The sequence below is a fragment of the Simochromis diagramma genome, unplaced genomic scaffold (genome assembly GCF_900408965.1).
Source record: "Simochromis diagramma unplaced genomic scaffold, fSimDia1.1 OVJJ01000084.1, whole genome shotgun sequence".
Taxonomy (NCBI): domain Eukaryota; kingdom Metazoa; phylum Chordata; class Actinopteri; order Cichliformes; family Cichlidae; genus Simochromis; species Simochromis diagramma.
The window spans coordinates 17472-40714 of NW_024386906.1; the positions used below are offsets into that span (position 1 = coordinate 17472).

Consider the following 23243-nt stretch of genomic DNA (forward strand, 5'->3'; position numbering starts at 1 on the left):
AGGATGTACAGGGGCACCTGCAGCCAAATCCAAGCCTCAGGTTAGTTGTAGTTGCAGAACGCTACAGGACTGAGACAGCTGAGGCATCAAATGTTTGATTAAACGGATGAAAAAGAGAAGTTTCTTCCCTATAATTATCACTTCTTAAAATCTGTAGCAACTTCAAGTCTGTCAGCGTGCTGAGCATGCTCAGAATGTGACAATATATTTTTGTTCAATATTTAATTTCTTTCAGTTGCAATTGTTAAATGAAAAAAAATATATATATATTCTTATAATTTAGCAAACTAATTTATCAAAAAAAATGTACATATATCTGTATTAGTTTTAATAAATTAATTTGACAGCTGTATTGAAAATACCATATTGTATTCATACAGAATCAGTTTGGTATCATTGTTTGTCTGATTGCTGAAACTAAGAGCTACTTTGATCTGTTTAGATCTAAAGTATCCAAAGTTGAGCTCTGATGTTTCTTCACCCCTGTGTGTGTGATATGTGATTCCTACATGCTGGCAGAGCAGAGCGGCAGTTTGTGCTCACAGATGGTGACGGTGTGGAGAGACGGTGGTGTTTCCTCAGAAGAACCAGCAGAGTCACTTGCTGACTGATGCTCGTCTGCACTGCACAGAGGAAATCAACTGACCGAGGTTTGTCCAGTGACGTGTTATGAATGTATATTTGTTTTATGCTTACAGATATGTTTTTCTTGACAGAGGCTCTGCAGAGGTTAGACAAAGCAGAGAAAACATGTGCTTTACATTTTACTGTGATTTATTGAGATATTTGTTGCCTGATGTTCAGCAGGAATGGAGAAATAGAATCAAAGGGAGATGTTTTTGCTGTTTTTGTAATGATGTAAGTAAATCTTCAATATTATTTATTTGCTTGGTTATATTAGGAGTGTTTCTGAGTGAGGGGGGAGGAGTCATCATCCAGGTAAAGTGACGTAGATCAGTGGATACACTTGTCTCCCCTTTAAAGGAGACGATCCAAGTCATCCTTAAATGTTAGTGCTTTCAAATACACAAACATTTTTAAAGGACAAAAATGAACATCCAACTTTGACTGTAACACAAAATAAATCTTTGCATGTGTGTTTTCAAACTCTCAGATGGGCAGCATATCAGTCTTGGACTGTCTAACCTGCAGCACTGAATGACCACCACACATGAGCATGTTCCTGCAACATTCAGCATCTGATCCTTCATCTGTGTGCTGCTGCTTTTGGTAAGTAGAGTTACCCAACTCCAGTAACTCTAAACACATGCCATCCATTTCTAACGGCCTGGTTACTTCCTGTCAGTTACTTTAGAAACCATGTGGTCACCTGACCTAACACTGTTTCTTCTTCTTCCCCTTAATGTTCAAGTGTCACATGTCAAACAGCTGGAGAGGAAACTACACCAGTGTACTGGGATGTTTCAGCAACACGTGCCAGATGCTGTTCCTTCATGGTGACATCACCAGAGACAGCCCCGCCCACCTCAGGACCTCGCCATTGATCATGATGATTATAATGATGACAGCGAGCGGAACTAAGACTGTAAAAATCCACGACCAGAATGTTTCTTTCTAATTATTAATGAATACTGAGCCTCTTTCTGTGTTTTGTCTGTTTTGGTTGTTTTTTTACCTCATTTGTTACTAACAAAGTTCACAAACTCACACAGTTTACATTCTGTATGTTTCCATCTTTACCAGCCACACTCTAACTGCATTTAAGAAAATAATCCTTAGAAATCGTCGTTTTTCTCTTTTGTAATTGATGATAATTCAGTGAATATATTGCGCTGCTTCCTTTTATTGCGTCACACATTGCTTTATGTTTTTCAGTGTCCAGTTATTTTTTACTGCTGTTTGAATTCTCTGTATGTTTGACCCTGTAGACTGTTTGATGGACTGCTTGTCTTCCTGTTTGTAACCGCCGCCTGTTTTTTAATAAAGATTTGGATTTCTGACTTCAACACAGCCTCTGCGTGTCCTCCCTTTGTGTCCTCTTCCTCTGTGAATGTGTTGCATGTGTCACAGATTCATTTTATTAACAGCTTTCCCACAGTGAGTTGCATCAGCATTCATTCACAGCACATTTCAGAAGGATTCAGATTAATACAGTGATCTTACAGTCAGAATGATCCTGACAGAGTGCCACTGTAAATGATCTTTCATCAGGTCAATTTTAAAGTTCAGTATTTCAAAGCAGGAGTTATGAAGAATCATGCTGGCATTAGGACTAATAATATGTACTTACAAAGTCAAAGTTTTTTAATTATGCTAGAATATTGGAAGACAATCAACTTTTAGTGTTTTCCGCATATTAATTATTCTGAAATAGAGACGGTGACTCTAACTGTACAGAAGCACTAAACAACTGACAATCTAACAGACATCATTGGCCTGAGCCGTCATGCACAGTGAGTCTGATCCTTTGCTGTGAGAGTCTGACAAGCATGTTTCTGGTCAGTTTGGAAGAAATAATATCACAATGTTGATCTTTCTTTCCAATATTCCTTCTCTTTTACAACATAAACTGTGATCAAAGCTACTTATGTTCACAGCATGTAATAATACTGACAGTCCAGGGCATTGTGGTCTGTTGAGCTAGGGTTAGGGTTAGCAATTCAGACATATGTAATCAATATTAAATGTCTCTGACGTGGGCCACTGTCCGCAGTGTTGGGAAATCCATACCAGGCTGGAACGAGTCAAGGTAGGTGAGCATCCACGAGAAGACACAGCAGATGCATCCTACTAATACTGACAGGACCAGGAGACTCCAGAAACCGAGCATCTTCTCTTCAGTGCCATCCTCGCCTGTCACCCTCTCTGCCCGCAGCTCTTTGAGTATGGGGTAGATAAGGGCGCAGAGAAACCCTTATTACTAATTTGTATTATAATTCAATTTTCATGAAATATTCATATTCAGTATCGGTCCTTTTATATTAATAACAACGTATCCACCCAGGCTCATGGTGGGGCAGGGCTCTGTCCTGGGATGCTTGACTACAAGGTAATGTACACCCTGACCAGGTATCCAGTCTGTCAGAATTGTTTTCAATATTTGGTTCAAAAACATGAGTGACAACAAAAATCCAACTAGGATTCTTGCATATGATGAATGAAGTCTGTCTTTGACTGTATTGTCCAGCTGATCCATCAAACCCCCAGCAGGTGAACCTTATTCATGACATAACACAGCAACAATGTAAAAAATGAAACAGCAACAGTCTAAATGTAAAGTGCATTCTAAAGTCCTCTTCAATAAATTATATGCAAAGAGTCATTCAGGACTGTAAAACGTGAACTACAGAACCCAGAGTCTTCATCATTAAATCTCTGGTTGCTTCATTTTTCTATCCTATATCAGATACTTTAAGGTTAGGTTAGGTAAACTTGCATTCTCATGGTGAGGCAAAGTGCTTTATGTGTGTGTGTGCGTGTCATGAACGGCTATAAAAGGCCTATAATTAAAGAACAAAGCGGGGTTTGAGTTCGAGTTGCGGCAGACGGTCACTACTTGTAAATGGAACGCAGCCTTCCTGCGGCGGACAGCTAATAACAGGAATCGGACGCGGTCCACCCGAGTCCACAGCAACCACCATAGCAACCGCCTAGCATGACCTTAAAAACATATTCTGTCTTCATAACGATCAAAAACGTGAAATGATTTGCAAAGTGTGACAGTGTTACAGCTGCAGAGAGCTATGGCGGTATCTTTGGAAGCTGTTTGCATAGCTAATAATATACGATGTAACCATGGAGACAGTCAGTCACGTGAGCTAGCGGTGCACGTTTACTACAGTGAATAAGGTGATTGCGTGCACAGCGTCCACACGCTGCAGAGGGTAAAGACATTACTTCAATATTGTTTTATATTGATATATATTTGCCTTCTGTTGACCATCACCTCAGGTTCACCATCACAGTTTCAGCATACAGATGCACACTGTCTAAATATGAACACATTCAAAAACTCATGTCTCAGAAATAAGCACAGCTGTTCATGTTTGTCATTAGAGTTTTATTTGTAAGAAAATTATGAACTTCATATTGTGCATCAAATAAAAGAACATTTCACAACTCTGAGTCAACAGAAACAGGTAACAGAAATGTCTCTAATGTAGACATGTACAGTGTAGTGTAAGCATTAAAAGATCATAAAGGAAACACTAACATTTATGTGAAACTAATTGTAATAAAAAAATGAACAGGTGGTTTATAGATGTAAAAGAAAGAATCTGAAAACAACACTTTTTTGGTCTAAGTGATCAAAGTAGAAAACAGAACTGATGTTCAAGAACAAACCGTAGCTGCACTAATATTACACATCGTTGTACTGAACAGACATGTTGCTTTTAAAACCACATGCAGTGTGTGACCGTGACTGTTCACTGAGACCATGAACGCCACTTCGCTGAAGCCTTCGCCTTCTTCTTCTTCTTCTAAATTGGAAGCAGAAGGAGCACGAGCTGCTTTGATCTACTGAAAGGAAAAAGCAGAACATCTGAGCTGAAACCAGTCAGCTGAAATCATTAAGACAGGAACAATCATTCAATGCAGTGTCTCAGGTGGCTTAGCCTGTTACAACTGTTGATACAAGCTAAATACGGTTAACACACAGTGTCAGGGAGCTCCAGTGTGGGAACTAGTGGCTTTAGGTTTGTAGTCATTTAACTTTCATCCATTCATTCATTTAATTCAGGAGGAAGAAATGTCAGGTTGATGCAGGCTGGTTACATGCATTTGGTCCCATGCTGTCTTTAACTAAATGACTTGGTTCACTTTATGGCTGGGCTGTATGTGGGGTTATATCATGTTATTTGGGCAGGAGTACCTGTCCTCTGTTAGACTTAGAAAGTTTCTCCATAAGTAGAGTTTCTAACTCTTCTAGCACATCTGTGGCTGACAGCTTTTTGGTGGCTCTTTTTACCCCACACTGGTTGTGAGTGTGTAAATAGCCCCACTAGTTCTTTTGGGTTGCAGTTAACTTGGGAGGAAGAGGTAGGTCTGCCATGACTAGATGAATAACAATTATCTGGGATACATAAATTTCATAATGCATGCATGTATCTCTATAAACCTGCCTGAGGGCTGCCATTTTTACATTCAGTTATTTCTCTGTTGAATCTAAATAATGAATGTGTTACAGTTAAACTGACACTGGTCAGTGTAAATGGCTCATTGGGACACAGAAACCTTTAAATTAAACCTGATATCGAGTGTCAAACAATATCAAAGCTGTAAAAGCTGTTTACAGTCAGAATTTATAAAACTATGATTGTAAATAAATTCAAACAAGTGAGCTTTTCTCTTTGTGCTGAATATCAACACTGTGATTTCTTAGACTGTAAGCTTTACTTTAGCACAACCAGTTGTAGAAGCTGCCACTCCAAATGTCTTTGATAACAAGAAAAAAATACCTTTTCAGTCCACGGCCTGAAGTTCTTCTCTGACATCTTCTGCCATCGGCTTTGTCTGCTGGTTTGAAGACAATAAACCACAAAAAAGATGATTTAGTCACTTTGTCTGCATCGTGCAGCTCGAATGTGTCGTGTAACGATGTTGAATAGCCGTCGTTATCCCTCTGCTGTGTCAGTAGGATTGTACTGTACAGCATCTCATTGATATGTGAGGAATGCTAATGTAAACAGACTTACATCATTAAAACATAAAGGGCAGGAGATATTTAGATATTTTTATATTTATATTACATTTTATAGCTGACGGATATTACTAAATAGATAGAATTTACTAAATAGCTGGATGAACATGAAAAATATGTCTATAATAACAAATGACCATGAGAGCCAGTAGAATTAATTCAACTGGACACTCAAACGACGTCCTTAAATGCTCTTTAAGTGGCAGAACAGATGAACAAACAGTTAATCGCTTACTTGAGATGAAATCTGCTCAGCTACTTTGAAAACAGCTTCTAACTGGTTCCTCCTTTAACAGGATGACTGCTCAGGGGTAAGGCCATCATGCAGTCCAGCAACCTTTATGGTTCTGCTTTGATTCACCAGGAACTATTAGGGAAACCTTCCAGCGCCTCCTGTGAAAGACACAGGCATAAACACATACATTTATTAACATGTTCCACAGTCTTCCAGTTTGATTTTCTCATCCTGTGGACAACAACGTACATGGATGCAGGTTTATTGTTAACTTTTGTAAGGTTTATTTAGTGAACATATCCAGCTGCAGCTCCACTGTGATCCTGAACTGGATAAGCACTTAAGAAAATGTGTCAATAAATGGACAAACATCAACTTACTATATTTATCCAAACAGACGGGACCAATAATGCTTCACTGAGTTAGAGACTTTAATGTCTCTTCTATGTAAGAATGTCTCGTGCTGATAGACCTGCAAACTTGACAACAAAGGTTTTTCAGACTACATGTAGCTGTCCTCTATGTCAGCTCACACATTTACATTCATGTCACACTTATTTCTGCTTTCCCATTTTATAATTATTACTTACATTTTGATTAGATACCTTGAGTTTGTAAATGATCAGATTACATAATTGGAATACAATGTATCCAATTCAGGGTTGCGGGAGGATGAAGCCTATCCCAGCTGATACAGGACAAAGACAGGCTGCCAGTTTATCGCAGGGCTAACACTTAAATGTTTGATATTTCTTATAATAATCATAATTATGACTATTATTTAAAGGTTTCTTTATAAATACATTTTGATTTTTTTATAACCTCTAAAATATAAACCTGAGCTGTTTCAGATTCTGACCTCTGACCTCACTGCAGCTCCCTCTTGGAAGTACGTCTGCTTCTTGTCTACCCCCAGTGTTGACCGCCTGCCCTTGATATCACGTACTGTACCTGAGGAACAAAAAAGGACAAACACTTGCCTTCATTTAAAAGTACATTCATACAGAGGTAATCTATGGAAACACACTAGTTCACCCTTTGGGAGAAATCAGTTCCTGTGAAACATTTCTGTAAATGAACATCATGTGGAGAATGAATCAAATGAGTTCTTCCGGTGACTCAGCAGTCCCACACTGACAAATGAAATCTAGTTAAACTATTAAGCATATTTGCTCTTCTGAAATCTGTGTTAAACAACAACAAACATAAATTAGTAAAAAAATACAGCTGAGTAGAGGCTTTACAAACCACCAGCAGCCATAATGCTAAATTTTAATCTTCAAATGTTTCTGAGCCGTCTTCAACCTGCTTTTAACACATTAAAGTCCCACAGTCAATGCAGCCTGACTCAATCCTAGATGTTCAGCACACAGAGACACAGAGGTGCCGTTTAAAGTTTAGTGATAACCTGAGTCACTGATCATTTGCAGTATTACAGAGTCTGGCAGTCTTTGCATGATGTCCACGTCACTGTAAGTTTCTAGCTGACTCTCAGGTGTGACAGGTGTGCCAGCAGGAAAGAGTAATAATAACCTGCATCCTGAGGTTTGTCATGCAGGATTAAAGGAGCCAGGCTTTGTTCACACAGCTAGGATTGTATTTTACACTGACCCTGGGTCAGTATAAGTATCATACAGTTTAAACGAAGCACTGAAACTTGCACATATTTATTACAGATGCACTGAAGCTAATCGAGATATTTGCTGTCAGTCTGTGGCTGCGATTAATCACTTTACTGAAAACTTTATTAACTAGTAACTTCATCAGTCATGACAGAAGCTAATATTTCTGTGCTAACATCGTTTAAACAGTAACAGCTTTCCTCCAATATAAGCTAACGTTTACACCGTAACTTTAAGCTAGCACCATAAAGACGGTAAAACACGTAATAACATCTACAAATGCATCTTAAAGCTGTTATATTAGCACTCGGTGTGTTGTATGTTCACCAGTATGATAATGATGAAGCAGTAATCTCAGTTAACGTGGTTTTATTAACCAGCACAGCAGCAGAGAACTTACATGCTTGGATTCAATAACGGAATGGCGCCTATACCACTCAAAACATACACACACACACCTACACGGAGGTACGGCAGGCGGATTAGGACAAAATACCAAACTAACAGCAGGTTATCTACACGGTGTATTACTAACATAACCACATTAACATTACTGACACTCGCTGACTTTTAATAGTCATTCTATAAATGCTGTCCGTTTAAATGGTCTTACCTGTACACACTGCATATCCACCGGATTGCAGCCAGAGTGGATTCTGGAGTCTTCCACGCTCCTGTTAGTGATCCTCCATCTGGATGGATGAGAACAACCTTCTGAACAATCTAGCAGGAGATGGCCCATATCTATGGGACTGATTTGTGCTAATAACGCCCATTGTATGGACTGATAACAGCCGAAGCGGGTGAATAAAGTCACCCAGTAGCTAGCTGTGCCATTACCCAGCATACATCACTCCCTCCGTAAATGCAATAAACCATACAAAAGTATTGTTCTACCTGTTTTTCAGGTAGTTGTTTACATTATATAATTTATTGTGTTCTGTATACGTCACTACAATGTGATTTGGAAAATGTCTAAATATACCGACAAAAGGCACTTCCGCGGCAATCTCTTCAATCGGAGGACCCTTCACGTCAATTCCCGACGCGAGAGGGGTACCCTGCGCGTCCATAAGTGCAGCAGAGGGAGCCTGATCATGCGTCACACGTTTGACGAGTTGGGAGTGAGAACGTGTTGAATAATTAGCTTCAGTAAAGATTCAAGTTGCATTTATTTATATTCCCTATCACTTACTCTTCATCTCAAAGACAAGTATCTTTCAGACGTACTGTATATAAAAGAGACAAATATTGTTACGAGCTGTGATTGGCTTTTCGTTTTTGATAGAATAAAGAGTAGACCGATATCTTTAATATTCGTTTATTGGGTGAGAACATTATGCCATATCATAACTGCTTTAAGTCAAATAGAATAGATGAAAAATGAGCTATGAACAGACTGACTTCTGCTAAATGGGTCAAACTGGGCAGACAACACATCGTATTTTATAAGGATGTTAACAATATAGATCAACTTACTTCAAAATATGTAAAGCATATACGCATCTACAGCAATATTATGCAACAACACAGCAATACTATCAATCCGAAATACTCCATGTTTCATATAACTGAAGAAAAAACACACTGACTTTCATTTTCAGGTACACTCTGGTGCTCATACAAACGTCAAGTTTCTGTATACAGAACTTTTTACTGTCTTTCATACTTTTTACTGGAAGTACACGAGTACTTTCCCCCACACTGAAAACACTTGAATGATAAAAGTATTTTAACATTACCCAATAAGACCCGAACTCCTTCATGGCATGTATCTTTTATTTTTCTTTGCCATTTGGGTTGATTGGGACCTGATGAATTTGAAAACAAAGAATTACCAGATTTTTTTTTTTTTTTATCTAATTTTTGTTTCTGAGAAACATGAGATCCACATTTGAAGACATTCATTTAAAATTTTGATAGTCACGAAGCGCGACCAGTTCTTTAAATTCGGGAAAAGGAGGAAGCACTTAAAGGAGCCTCGCTGTGACGTAACCGACCTTCACATGCGGCCTCCGAAGGATGCAGGGACACAGCCCTCCTGGGGATTACCCAGAATCCCTTGCTAATCCTAGTGGGTGCAGGGCGACATTTGACATTTGGTGGCGCTATTGTGCCAGGATGTAACCCTTTAAACTCTATTACATGAGCATGTGTATTTTGCGCATTAGCGGCCGGGACTTCTGCCTGGAGTCACGTGACTTTTCATTGAAGGGGCACGTGCGCCGGAGCTTCAGCTTCAAACGGACCATCACGAGCAGGAAGCGGCTCCCATGGCCTCTCCACTGAAAGTGTGCATAGTCGGGTCTGGAAACTGGTAAGCTCTTATGATGCTGACGTTGTTGCCGGACGCGGTGCTGCAAACAGGTTGTTGCATCTGTCGGTGTGCGGAGTGTTCGCGGTGTCGTTAGTGCCTACCTGGTTTGTAAGCGTCCTCCTGGAGTCAGCTACGAGGAGCTGGAACAGAGCTTCTTCAGCATAAGCACAGTGCTTTCCTGGTCGTGTACCTTTTTAATTTCATATTAACTGGTGATGTTAGTTTAAGTGTTGCATGTTTCAGGTGACACATCCGGAAGTTTGCCTTTTTCCAACAGCTGTCTCCTCTGTCTGCCTGCATCATGCGGTTTGACATATGATACAGGGCTCGCTGAAAACAACAGCTAGTCTGTAGTTAATATTGACACGTATATGAATTTCCATTCTGTTCTGACAGAAACACAAATTATTCTCAGCAAAAAAAAAAAGTTAATTAGATGTTTTATTCCGCTAAACCATAATAATGTGGTTCGGTGAGATAAATCTGAAGCCAACATTTACCCCTGACACCAGCTGAGTGAAGGGACCTCGAGCTTACCTGCATCCGGGTCACTCTTTCAGCTGTTAATTTAAAATATGCGCACAAGTTCACTGGTGATTGTCACAATTTAAATGGTCAGCAGCCTGCTCCATAAACATGAAACTATGGCGTTATGTTGTGAGCCCCTCACAAACAAATAAAGAAATGTGCCATATGCTTCATAAGCACAGAGGGAGGGCGTGCTGGACATCAGTCAGCATAGAAACAGACCAAAACTTTAAGAACCGGGTTTGTTTGATTTGTTTCCTGTAGGCTGTAAGTAAGTGTTGTTTATTTCAGCATGAAACACGCGCCGTAGTAAGTTCAGGGACTGATCCGTGTGGTAACTCGAGCTTCAGTGCCTAGAAGTGTCTCAAAGTTTGATGTGACTAAAGACTGAAAACGTCACAGTCACCAGTTCATACAAGCCTGAGTGCATGTCCATGTCAACATGACTACAGGTAACATTACAAAACAGTGTTTTCTTCAAAAATAAATATGTTTAATGAAGCCTGCTGATTGGACTTGTACAGAGTATTATAGTTCCCAGATTGATTATGACGCCACTGACAGCATGCACTCACCACGCATGACCAGAGTTTCTCATTTGACTTGAGGATAAAAATGTCAAATGTTTGTTGTTGTTTTTTTTTAAATTGTAAGATGGTAAAAACAGTAACAGTGGGCTTAGTAACTCAGCTATGGCTGTCAGAGAGCCAGCATCTGTCAGAGTAGACTGATGTTGGGTCAGATTGTGCTTACACTGGGAAACAAAAGCAGAGTTTTGTTATTTTATTTTCCCCATAAACCTTAAAAGGCATCAGTGGCAGACTCTGCTATAAAATCAGTGAGCGTGTTACAGCCCATCAGCGTAGTGCTTAGTGAACAATAACCTTCCCTTTGTCATCTCTGGACTCTGTTAGTCCATGTTTTCACCTGTGTAACACCTCGATCAAAATCTGTTTTGTTTACATGAAGCAACAGTAGGATCGTGTTCCCGGACAAGAACACTAGCACACCTCCTTAATCCTTCATATGCTTAATCACCTCTCACACCAACTCTCTTCCACTCGAAAAATTCACAAGAATGAAGCTAACGAAGTAGTTTAGGATGGTCCAATTGATTAGCTGACTGAATGATTAATTGATCAATGCCTTGAAACATCTAGAAATATTTGCTGATCTCTGTGTCTTTGTTGCAGGGGCTCTGCTATTGCCAGGATTATCGGAGATAATGCCAGGACATTGCAGCATATTGCTACCACTGTGAAGATGTGGGTGTTTGAAGAAAATATTAATGGCAGGAAGCTTAGCGACATCATCAACACTGAGCATGAAAACGTTAAGTACCTTCCTGGATACAAACTACCAGAGAATGTGGTGAGAAGTAGTATGATGTCATTCTTTTGCTGAGCTCATTAAACTCTGCAGAGCACTAAAGCTGGACTATATTGCCAAAAGTATTCACTCACCCAAGTCATCGAATTCAGGTGTTCCAGTCACTTCCATCAAGAACCTAGGCATGTAGACTGCTTCTGCAAACATCATGGATCAGTGTGATGATGGGATGCAACAAGGCCGGTCATAAATATCCTCTTTATCAGATATTCCACAGTCAGCTTCTAGTGGTATTTTAACAAAGTCGAAGCCTACCACTCAGCCACAGAGTGGTAGCCCCATAAAATCACAGAGCAGGGTCAGCACATAGTGCACCGAGGTCACCGGCTTTCTGCTACAGGCCTCCAAACTTTATATTGCCTTCAGATTAGCTGAAAAACAGTGCATAGAGTTCTTCATGGAATGGGTCACCATGGACGCTGTATCCATCACCAAGCACAGTGCAAAGCATCCGGTGCAGTTGTGTAAAGCACGCTGAACTGAACTCTAGAGCAGTTCACTGGAGTCACAAATCGTGCAATGATGGACAAGCTGGCGTTTGGTGGCTGCCAGGAGAGCGATACATGTCTGACCGCAATGACTGCAGCGTCCATATCGACATGGTTGAGAGACTTTGGTGTGGAAGAACTCGACTAGAGTCCTCACCTCAATCTGACAGAACACTGCTGGGAAAAATTAGAGTGGAGACTGCGAGCCAGGCCTTACATCAGTGTCTGACTTCACAAACGCGCTTCAGGAAGGAGGTCAAGAATTTACAGAAGCTTGTTTCTGCCAGTAAAAAAGAAAAATGTATCCATAACTCGAAATCTTGAGTTACTTTTCTCAAAGTTTTGACTTATTAACTTGAAATTTCGAGTTACCTCTGCCAGTCAGTAATCTACATGAATGTCATTTACTTGTTACTTGGAAGGATATGGCGCACTCAAAACCGGAGCGCAACAAATTGGCGCCTTCGAGAGTTCGTTCGCTGATAGTAACGCCATGTGATTCAGCTAATAACACAAGGCTTTCATCATGTGTGAAGCCACGCTGAAAATAGTCAGCAGTTTGTGCATTCATGACTGGATGTAGTACTGGTAGCTTAGCATAGCATTTGTAGCTGAGGGTAACAAGGAAAAGACGTCATTCACGTAGATTACTGATTGGTAGAGTTAACTCGAGATTTGGAGAAAATAAGCACACTACGAAATGTGGAGATCCTTCTCGTCAAAGCTGAAGCTGTTATCGTTGCAAAGGGTTGGATGACTTTCTATTAAACCCTTAGATTAAGACTGGGGTGTCACCCCAGTTCATGTATGGCTGAAGACAGACGAGTGAATATTTTTGGCAATATGGTGGAAGTCTGTAACACAGTACGGTGGGGAAATCACCCAGACTCGCAGGATTATTCAAAGCCTACTCAGCTTTGAATTGAATGGCGCTTCTGTTGTCTCCATAGGTGGCTGTACCAAAGCTCTCTGATGCCGCTATGGGAGCTGACCTGCTGGTGTTTGTCGTCCCTCATCAGTTCATTAGGAAACTCTGTGATGAAATGGTGGGCTGTGTCTCTGCCAGAGCTCGAGGAATCACGCTCATAAAGGTAATAATGCCCATTTCACCGTCTCACTATCTCACACTCCACTGCTGCTTTTAACTTTCCAAATTCTGCAGAGCAAAGGAGCAAAGACCTGACACAGGATCTGAGCCCTGCATACAAACTCAGCTGAACATGCCCGGAGTATCTTTGTTATGTGGATTTGCTTCTAACAGGATCCCTAATGATCAGGATAAGCGGTCACATAAAGCTGTTTTTTGGTTCATATTGCCAGTAAGTGTCTCCAGCCATGCATAAAACACAGCGAAGGTCTTTGGGGTAGTAAATGTGTAAGGACATTTGGCACACAGACTGTAGTAGCCAGGGTGATGCTGCAGTATTCATTTTGCGATCAAATATGTCGACAAAGTGAGCGTGTGCGCTGAAGAGTGAGTTCGATGTTTGGATGCCTCTCTTCCACAGGGACCCCCCAACATTCTGATCCAAGCACTGTAAACAAAAACACACTAAACTCAGAGTCCAGTGTTTGTTTGTTTCAGTACTCATGACGCATTCATGGCTGTGTATTGCATTAGTACATATTTTGAGCACATATTTTGCAGGGCAGCCTGTAAGTGCTGCTGTCAAAGCTTTGGCTGCACCCTGGAGCTACGTGGCAGGCAGGAAGAGCCACAATACAGGACTTTGAAAATGAGAAGTAAACTCACAAGCAGTCTTTTAATGTTACACTTATACCAAGTACAAAATAATATAGATCAAAAACAAGGAAACCAAAACTACAGATCTTCTGTGAACCAGCGCTAAGAAGGGCAAACCAAGCGTCCCAGCAGGTCTCACTGCCTGTCTTGTCTGTCATACATCCCTCCTGACATGTATCCACCTACTCCACCCTGCCTGCACTCTTCTTCACCTCTCTTTTGCACTTTTCCATGTGTCTCTTTCATTCGCATACACTAGTCATCACATGACCTGCAACACCTTCACCTACTTTTCTGTCACGCTCAGCTGCCACGTAAGATCCCACAGTTCCTCTCTTGGTGCCTCATCTTTCTCTAGCTCCACAGGGTCACATCGCAGGCGTCCATCAGCGTACTCAAAGCAAACATCACGTCTGTAGTGCTCTTTCTCTGCATGAAGCCACACTCCCCTTCACTGATCATCACCTTTAACCACTCTTTCCCATACCTCCATGGTATCTGTCTCAGGCTTTATCCCTCGGTAGTTACTACAGCTCTGCACATTACACTCTGTTCTTAAAAACTGGTACCAGTGCACTTCTCCATTCCTCGGGCATCCCCTAACCAAACAGTACAATTTGAGTGTGTAACACTGTTGTTTCGAAGTCTTCGGTCTGTAGTTACAGGCTGTTTGCAGCCTGTCCAAATTTGGCACAAGTGTCATTTTTTGCATTTGCCATCAACATGTGTGACTCATTTGGTGACACTGAGGTCTATTAACAAATTTCTAGGCACAATAAGGGGTGTAAACTATAACGCATGGTGGAAGTAGATCATATCTATGTGTTTTGTGGATGCTGTGGTCCTACTGGGCTCATCAAATGCTGATCTCCACAAACCCCCTATCATCAGAGTCAGAACTGGTACCTCAGAATCTCACGTCATGGCTCTGAAGCTGAAAAGACTCCAGGTTAGAGAAGAATTGCTTCCTCTAGTCAAGAGCTCAAATATCTCTTGTTCACAAGTGGGTGAACAGGTGAGTGTGAGATGGACTGGTTCATCATCTGCAGTTATTTGGACTCTGGTAGAGAGAGTGCTGGTGAATGTGTTTGGCTGCAAGCTGTGGGTAGTGACTGGAAGAATCAGGCTACATCAGAAATTAGCTTCATTTCAAGGGCTTAGCCTTGGGGTGAAGAGGTCAGTCAGAAGGAACATATCAGGGGGAGGCTGGTTTCCTCCCTTGGCTTTCTGCATGCATCCATCTACAGCATGGGTATAAACAGCTGTGTCCTTTATGGCTCATCCTGTATGCCATCGCTCATCCACCACCGCCCCTCTCATTACTGTCTCAGGGTATATATGAGGGTCCAGAGGGCCTGAGGCTGATCTCTGACGTCATTCGTGAGAAGATGGAGATTGATGTCAGTGTCCTGATGGGAGCAAACATCGCCAACGAAGTAGCAGCTGAGAAGTTCTGTGAAACCACCATCGGTGAGTAGAATCCACGTGGAAAATGTTATTCAGTAGATTCTATTACTGCCTGCTGTAACTGTGGCATGTTGTGGATTTAAAAAGAACAAACGGGACCTGGAAGAGAAAAAATGTGTTTTGTTTTGTTTTTTTGTCCCCTTGGCTTGATTGGATGGGAGTGTAGGGTCTCTGCCTGGTTTAGCAAGCAGACTCATACTGGGAGATGGTGCGTGATCTGTATTTGAGTCAGCGTTCTGAATAAAGTGCGTGCTAGCATAGATCAAAATTGTGTAAAACTGAGCTGGAAAACCATGTGGAGCTTTATTTGGGAGATGCTGTGGGCTTCATGGCATTCACACGTTGTGTAATAATGTAAGGACAACATCAGATGGATTCGTCATTAATACGTATAAAGCTTCAGAAAAGTCTTTTAAAAGATGTATTTGTTGCGGATCATGAGTAATGTTCCCAGGCGAGTCTTTAGTTGTTTTTTCTTAACTTAGCTTTAACTGGTTAGCCTGGAATTTTCTGGATTTATTGCCATGTTCAAAGTTCTCCAAACGCAGCCTTTGCACCAGAAATCGTCTTTTTGTCAGTTATTTCATTTAATTCCAGTTTTAGTTTTCTCAGATTGCTAACTATATGTTATTGTGTTGAAGGTTTTTTTTCATTATTTTTCTTGTTTTAATAGTAAAATATTATTCTGTTACTACTTTTCCTGCTTCCTTTAAACGCACAGTGATATTACTGGACGCTCAGTGTTTACACTGCCTGTTCTTTTGTGAAATAACTTCTTTAAGAATATCTGCTCATTGGTGGTGTAACTCCTTTGTGTCTCTGAGAGACAGACACCAGTCTGTGTCTGTGATATCCCTCATAATGGAGCTGCTAACTAAAAGTAGTCTAAGCAAGAATCTGAGTGCTGTTCTGGTGAAAAGAAGTCCCTGAGAGCTGAACGATGTAAAGCCAAGCATCACAAAGACCAAAGTTACTCATTTATTGTTCGAGCATGTCTGTAGACTCCCTGTTGACTGCTCGGGAGCCTCCTTGGGTGGATTGGGAACAGGACCTTGCCAACCAATAGCTCCAACAGCTCTGTGCTTCATTAGCAGGAAGCCAAGCCATGCATTAGCAATTAGGGATTAATAATCTATTCAAGGCTATTTTGAGAACTGATGAGCATAATGGTCAGTAATGCGATAAGAGAGTTTCAAGTTTACCTGTTCAGATAAATTAGTAATTAGTGATCTGGCTTATTTGTATACTTGAGCCTAAACTCAGATTATACTTAGATTAGACTGATTTGCACATCTCCTGTGATTTGTCCGTCCATCCATCTTCTGGGGCCAGGTACGGTAGGCAGCAGCCTAAGCAGAGAAGCCCACACCTCCCTCTCCCCAGCCACCTCCTCCAGCTCGTCTGGGGGAACACCAAAGTGATCCCTGGCCGGCCGAGAGATATAATCTCTGCACAGTGTCCTGGGTCTGCCCCGGGGCCTCCTCAGAACACCTCACCCGGGACATATTCTTGCCAGATGCCCGAATCGTCTCAACTGGCTCCCTTCTGTCATGGTCCTGAGTTTGGTGACCCAGTGTTTGTTTTGGATTATTGATATGCTTTATTTCAGCGAGTTCTGACCATCAGATCTAAACTGTGTGTGTGTGTGTGTGTGTGCGTGTGTGTCTATGTGTGTGTGTGTGCGTGTGTGTGTGCGTGTGTGTCTGTGCGTCTGTGCGTGGGTGTGTGCGTGTGTGTGTGTGTGCGTGCGTGTTAGGCAGCAGGAATGTGGAGAATGGTCTACTGTTCAAAGAGTTACTGACGACTCCAAACTTCAGGATCACAGTAGTGGAGGATGCTGACACAGTGGAGCTGTGTGGAGCTTTGAAGGTAAACACTTACACATGACACTGAATCAAATACTCTATAATCACATGGCTACCAGCACGGTCTCTCTGTAGTTACTGTCGACTGTAAGGATGTTTGGAGTCTAAATGTCTGTGTGTAACACTGTCTCTCCTCTGAAATGTGAAACCTTTTGCTGGTAAAGAGGCAGAACCAGTGTCTGTGGTTATGAAACCAAACTGTCCTTCGTTCCATCTTGAAATATGATTCGACGCCTTCGCCGGGACTTCTTTTGTCATATTTTCAATGGGTGTCAGATATGTAATTGGCCACAGGTGTTGACTGCATGGAACCTATGAATAAACTGATATTCCAAATGCTCTGTGGTTTGCTGAATGCAGCGTCGATGATTTTCATCATTTTATACTATATATGTGTTTGTTTGTTTGTTTGTTTTAAGAGTAGTGTTTAAATTGGAGCATGGGTGCACCAACACACTTCTGAAACCCAAATATTCTCTTTGAGACGGTCGTGTTAATAATGAGCTTTATTAGGTGTGAGGTGATGCACTCATCAGTACATGATTTTCAGTCTTCTGTTAGTTGCATTGAGAGCTTTACATCATTTTCTAAATGTGTGTTTTTGTTTTGTTCATTGCTGGTGAAGAACATCGTTGCAGTCAGTGCAGGTTTTTGTGATGGCTTGCAGTGTGGAGACAACACCAAGGCAGCTGTGATCCGTCTGGGCTTGATGGAGATGATAACCTTCGCCCAACTCTTTTCTAAGAATGGCGTGGTTTCCACATCGACCTTTCTGGAGAGCTGTGGTGTGGCCGACCTCATCGCTACGTGCTATGGCGGCCGCAATCGACGAGCAGCAGAGGCCTTTGTTAGAACAGGGAAGGTATGTGCACCGTCACGTTTGGTTGTTGTAGTGTATCTGCTCTCTTTCCTCATTACGCATTACTATGTAAAACTTTATTAGCTCGAACTGTTTTTGGTTTGAAATGACGAACTGCTTTTTAATTGTGCACTTTCTTGTATTTTCTTCTTGTCACACCTGCTGATAGAGCATTGAAGTGCTGGAGAAGGAGATTTTCAATGGTCAGAAGCTCCAGGGTCCTGCCACCTCAGCTGAGGTTTACCGCATCCTCCAACAGAAGTGCCTGGTGAATAGGTCTGTAATCAAGTTTCTTTGTCTGTCTATTGTATTACTTTTTTCTTTTTTGACATGTAACGCAGCTCTCTGCTATATTTTGACTGTAAACTACCTGTCAAAAGTTTGAACATTTATTGGTTTGTCTTTATTTTTACTAAGTAGCTGCCCTTTGCTTTGTTGACAGAGCTGCAAACCCTCATCCTTCTCTTAATGAGCTTCATGATGCAGTCACCTGAAATGGTTTTCCTCACAGGTGTGCCTGACAGGGTTCATTGGTGTAATTTGGGACCATCAGTTGTGTTGTGCAGCAGTCAGGTTGGTACACAGCTGACAGCCCTGTTTGACAGAATCAATCAGCTAAGTAAAGAGAAATGACATCATTACTTTAAGAACTGAAGCTCAGTCAATCCAGAAAATTGCAAAAACTTGAGGACGCCCCAGGAAAGGAAGACCAAGAGTCGCCTCCACTGCTGAGGATGCATTCATCTCACCTCAGTGTTATGTCTTATCGGGTTCTTTAAATGAACAAACGGGGTCGGGTCAGTTTAGCCCCTTTTATTCAGCATCCGCATTTATGACGAAGGGCAACAAAGTAGAATGGCTCATTTTCGTGGACAACCAGCGTGAGCCTTGTGTGAAAAGGCGAACGTCTAACCCAACGTAAGGATGACAGAAGGAACCCACAGCAAATATATTTAATCAAAAATAGCCAGGTCAACTTCTATTTCTGTTACGGACTAGTAACATCATTTCTGTCCATGAAATTTACCCATTCGTTATCTCTACGGGAATCCTCCATCACTCTAATTATTACCCAACATCATTTGCCCTTCATAGTCACTGCAGTGTGACATTTCCAACAGTAGGTGGTGCCATCATCCCATTTAGCAGGATGTAACTTGAACCATTTTTAACTATGTTACACATGGTTCCCACTGTGAAGCATGGAGGGGAAGGTGTGATGGTGTGGAGGTGATTTGCTGGTGACACTGTTGGGGATTTATTCAAAACTGAAGGCACACTAACCCAGCATGGCTACCACAGCAGCCACATGCCATCCCATCTGGTTTGCTTTTACTTGCACCATCATTTACTTTTTTTGAATATGACAATGACCCGAAACACGGTCACCTGACCTAAAGCCAGTGGAGACGGTTTGGGATGAGATGGAGCGCAAAGTGAAGGCAAAGGACCAACGAGTGCTCGGCCTCTCTGGGAACTCCTTCAAGGCTGTTGGAAACTGTTTCAGGTGACGACCTCGTGAAGCTCATGGAGAGAATGAAGAGTGTGTGCAGCAGCAATCAAAGCAAAGGAAGGCTACGTGGAAGAATCTAAAATATAAATTATTTCACACTTTTGTTTACTAAATAATTCCACATGTGTTCATTCATAGTTTTGATGCATTCGGTGAGAATCTACAGTGTAAACGGTCATGAAAATAACGAAAAACCATTAAATGACAAGGTGTGTCCAAACTTTTGACTGGTAGTGTATAACAAGTAAAGAGCTTGAATTAGGGATTTAAATTTTAGTTTAACTTTACATATAATTGGGAGCAGTGGGGAAATGCCTCAAAAATACCCATATACATAAAATGGTGACAGATGGACCCTTAGGCCCCCTCCTCGATTCAGAGATGGTCTTTCCCTTTTCACGTAAATGGCCCCTTGACTCTGCGCTCAGGATAGGACAGATTAGATGATTAGATCATGTCTACATCCTGTGGACATGATCTAAAAGCAGATTACTTCAATCTTCCTGAACAGGATAGGGTAAGTATCAGTCCCTGATATGATTCACACCTACTGTACTCTGTGAGCGCCTGGCAGCACAAGAACCAGGCTAACCAATGGTCAGAGAGTCCTGATCCCCCAGAAGGGACTGGCCCCCATCCAACTACCAACCAATAGCCTGCCTCAGCACAACATGGACGCTGCTGGAGATTTATTAAGAATTTAAGATAGATCTTAACCAGAGCTCGTGACCACAGGGATATAAATAAACTAGTAAATCAACAGCTTCACTTTTATGTTGAGATCTTTCTTCACCACCATGGACGACATCAGCCTGTCTGTCAATCTCCCAGTCCACTCCTCCCCTCACTCGTGAACAAGACCCCAAGATACTCCACTTGGGGCACCAGCCCCTGCCTTCTTTGGTGACAACCATGGTCTTGGAGCTGGAGGTGCTGATTTTCATTTCTGAGTGGTGGGCTGCAGACCACTTTGAGCTGGAGCTCACCACTGAATGAAGCCAACAGAACCGTGTCCAGGAAGACTTCCCAATATAACTGCCACCTAGAAATTCTGGCTCTAAAAAGTATGAACAGAATCAGTAACAAAGATAAACCCTAGCGAAGTCCAACACCAGGGGAAGAAGCCTGACTTACTGCCACCAGTGTAGTCCAAGCTCTCGCTGTGGTTGTACAGGAACCATGTGACTTGTAATAACAGACCAGACACCCCTTAGTCCCTCAGCACCTCCCACTGAATCCCTTAAGGAATGTGTCGAAATTCCTTTTCCAAGTCCACAAAACACATGTAGACTGGTTGGGCAAACTCCCACGTGCACTGGAATGTCCCTGACTTGATAAAGAGCTGGTCCAGCATTCCCCTGTCCAGGACAAAAACGACATTAATGAATCTGACGTTCAACGAATGATGGATTCTTGCTTCCAGTGCCCTCACCTGGACTTTCCTGGGGAGGCTGAGGAGTGTGTTCTCTCCATAACTGGAGCACAGCATTAAGTCCTCCTTACCAAAGAGTGGTTTAAGTGCCTAAGTGACCTTGCCCCCGGTGATGGGCGTCATCCCTTTCCTCACAGAATCTGCTTCCTGTATGGAGGTCATGTCAGTGGGATTGAGAAGATGCTTGAAATGTGACGGCGCCATTTCTCCACCATGTGGTTCGTTGGCTGCCACAAGCCACCTCTCAGCCGCTTATTATTATTATTATTATTATTATTATTATTATTACTACAACTACACACTTTGAAAGGATTTGAACTATTTTTAAACGCAGAAATAGGTAATAAAGAACAAACTCTCCCTAAACTCATTCAAGTTACTATAATGAACCGCACTAGGATTCTACGCTGAAACAAACTGAAATATGTTACTGGGTCGTTTTGAGATCGTAGAGATGGTCATACTTTGGCTCATCAGTGTTTATAACTTTCTTTCTGACTTTAAATTTGAATTTATTTACTGCTGTATTATTGTTGTTTATCTAGTCTATATACGTTTGTTACATGTGAAATTAATAACTTGAATTTTCTCTTTTCTGCTTCGTCAAGCTCTAACTCTGTCCTTCCTCTCTCCAGGTTCCCTTTGTTCACAGCAGTTTATCAGATTTGTTTTGAGAAGAGGCCAGTCCAAGAAATGATTTCCTGCCTGCAAAGCCACCCAGAGGACATGTGATCGCCTGGTGCATCTCAGGAAGCTGTTATTTTTCCACTGATCATTTTCATTCTAAGGTGAAGTTTGCATTAGGTTCTTATTCTGTCAAAAACAATCCCCAACAGCTTTAAATAGAACACCCATAAAATAAAAAGTCCTTTATCATTTCAATTTGTACAAACCTCCAAAAAAAGTTCTTCCAGGCTTCCAACAGTGTAGGATGAAAAATAAATCCCCGTGTTAAAACACAACAAAGACTGACTCTCCCACTCGGTGTTTATCCATGCCAGCCCTTTAACCACTGTCACATATGAAAACGAGGTATAATCTGAGCTTCAAAACCATGGAACAAATCACCCAATAACATCTATATAAGTGAAATTGTGTTTTAGCATGAGTCTTTTGTGGCAGCTATATTTGTTTTTGTTACCTACACGACCAACTTCACATTTTTCTCGGCAGGTTGATTACCAAGCTGCCCACGGTGCTCCTTAGACTTAAAACACAACAGCACGAACAAGATCAGCTCTGGGTAGAGCATGTGTTTGTGTGTGAGCCTTGTGATAGGAATAGGCTGGGAAACAGATGAATGGATAATGAGCTTGTGTGTCTTGAGCTGTGATACTTCAGTGTGCTGATGTTGCAACCTTCTCAGAATTCTGCTGTTAATTTGTTGGAATAAATGCCACTCAGACTGATTTCTCCATGTTTTATCTAAAAGTTTTCATTGTTAATCTTGAATCGTGTCATGAGATGGATAATAGGTTACAGGAGCCATTACAGTCATTTAAAGGCTGCATTCTGTGTTTTTGATTTATTTTTGAAAGATTGTCATTAACATTTGTCTCAGTTTGTGACCAAATATTTCTATGAGAACCTTTGCATTGCAGTATGTTTCTGTTTCTATCAGTGATTTATCAGATTTGTCACATATCAATAAGCAGTTGTGTGCTCATTAAAATTGCTACCTTGCCTGTCAGTGGCCACCAGCATGGTCACTTTGACACACTGCATCCATCACACAGCAGAGGGCGATGTGCTTCAGTCAAGGAGAAAATGTCTGCATTTCAATGTCTTTCCAGCTTCACTTGGCTTGTGTTCGTTCAGGTAAACGTAATGAATGGAAGTGAAACAAATGATTAATTTTACTTGATCACATCTAGCACTAGCAAACCTTTGCCTCTTAAATTGATTTTGCATTAACAGACTAAACTTGAATGCGTTTGACAAAACCAGCACTGGCTCTCAGGTAAACTGTCCACGACACCTTTAGAGTTGCAGCAGGAAGCTACCCACTGAGGAAACATTAGTTACATTTTTGTTGCTATTCTGAAATAAAATATTAGAAACTACACTAAAGTGTTAAGTCTGAGTTGTGGAACATTGAAAGGGGCCCTTTGAAATTTCTTTA

At 41.5% G+C, this 23243-nt stretch overlaps 1 protein-coding gene and 1 long non-coding RNA gene across 10 annotated transcripts; one reads left to right on the plus strand and one right to left on the minus strand.

The window, feature by feature from the left end:
* Window positions 1–1627: 1627 nt before the first annotated feature.
* Window positions 1628–8647, minus strand: LOC120735515. 3 transcript variants are annotated; one of them, XR_005696289.1, is made up of 6 exons: window positions 8505–8647; window positions 8133–8211; window positions 6757–6848; window positions 5898–6055; window positions 5421–5478; window positions 1628–4482 (listed from the first exon to the last, which is right to left on the minus strand). It is a non-coding gene; the product is annotated as an uncharacterized LOC120735515 (long non-coding RNA). The 3 variants fall into 3 exon arrangements; XR_005696290.1 differs by lacking the exons at window positions 8133–8211; window positions 8505–8647 and having other exon boundaries at window positions 5421–5475; window positions 6757–7126; XR_005696288.1 differs by lacking the exons at window positions 8133–8211; window positions 8505–8647 and having other exon boundaries at window positions 6757–7124.
* Window positions 8648–9550: 903 nt separating this feature from the next.
* LOC120735514 (glycerol-3-phosphate dehydrogenase 1-like protein) lies at window positions 9551–22814 on the plus strand. 7 transcript variants are annotated; one of them, XR_005696287.1, is made up of 9 exons: window positions 9551–9836; window positions 11558–11735; window positions 13192–13332; window positions 15317–15455; window positions 17209–17321; window positions 17943–18179; window positions 18346–18452; window positions 18619–18749; window positions 21757–21867. XR_005696287.1 is itself a non-coding variant. In XM_040034893.1 (9 exons), the coding sequence occupies exons 1-8, from the start codon at window positions 9793–9795 to the stop codon at window positions 21851–21853; spliced, it is 1056 nt and encodes a 351-aa protein (XP_039890827.1). In that variant the 5' UTR covers window positions 9559–9792; the 3' UTR covers window positions 21854–21860; window positions 22295–22814. The 7 variants fall into 7 exon arrangements, 5 of the variants coding, with proteins under 5 accessions (XP_039890829.1, XP_039890827.1, XP_039890826.1 ...); XM_040034893.1 differs by lacking the exon at window positions 18619–18749 and adding an exon at window positions 22295–22814 and having other exon boundaries at window positions 9559–9836; window positions 21757–21860; XR_005696286.1 differs by lacking the exon at window positions 18619–18749 and adding an exon at window positions 22295–22814 and having other exon boundaries at window positions 9560–9836; window positions 21757–21909.
* Window positions 22815–23243: the final 429 nt, after the last annotated feature.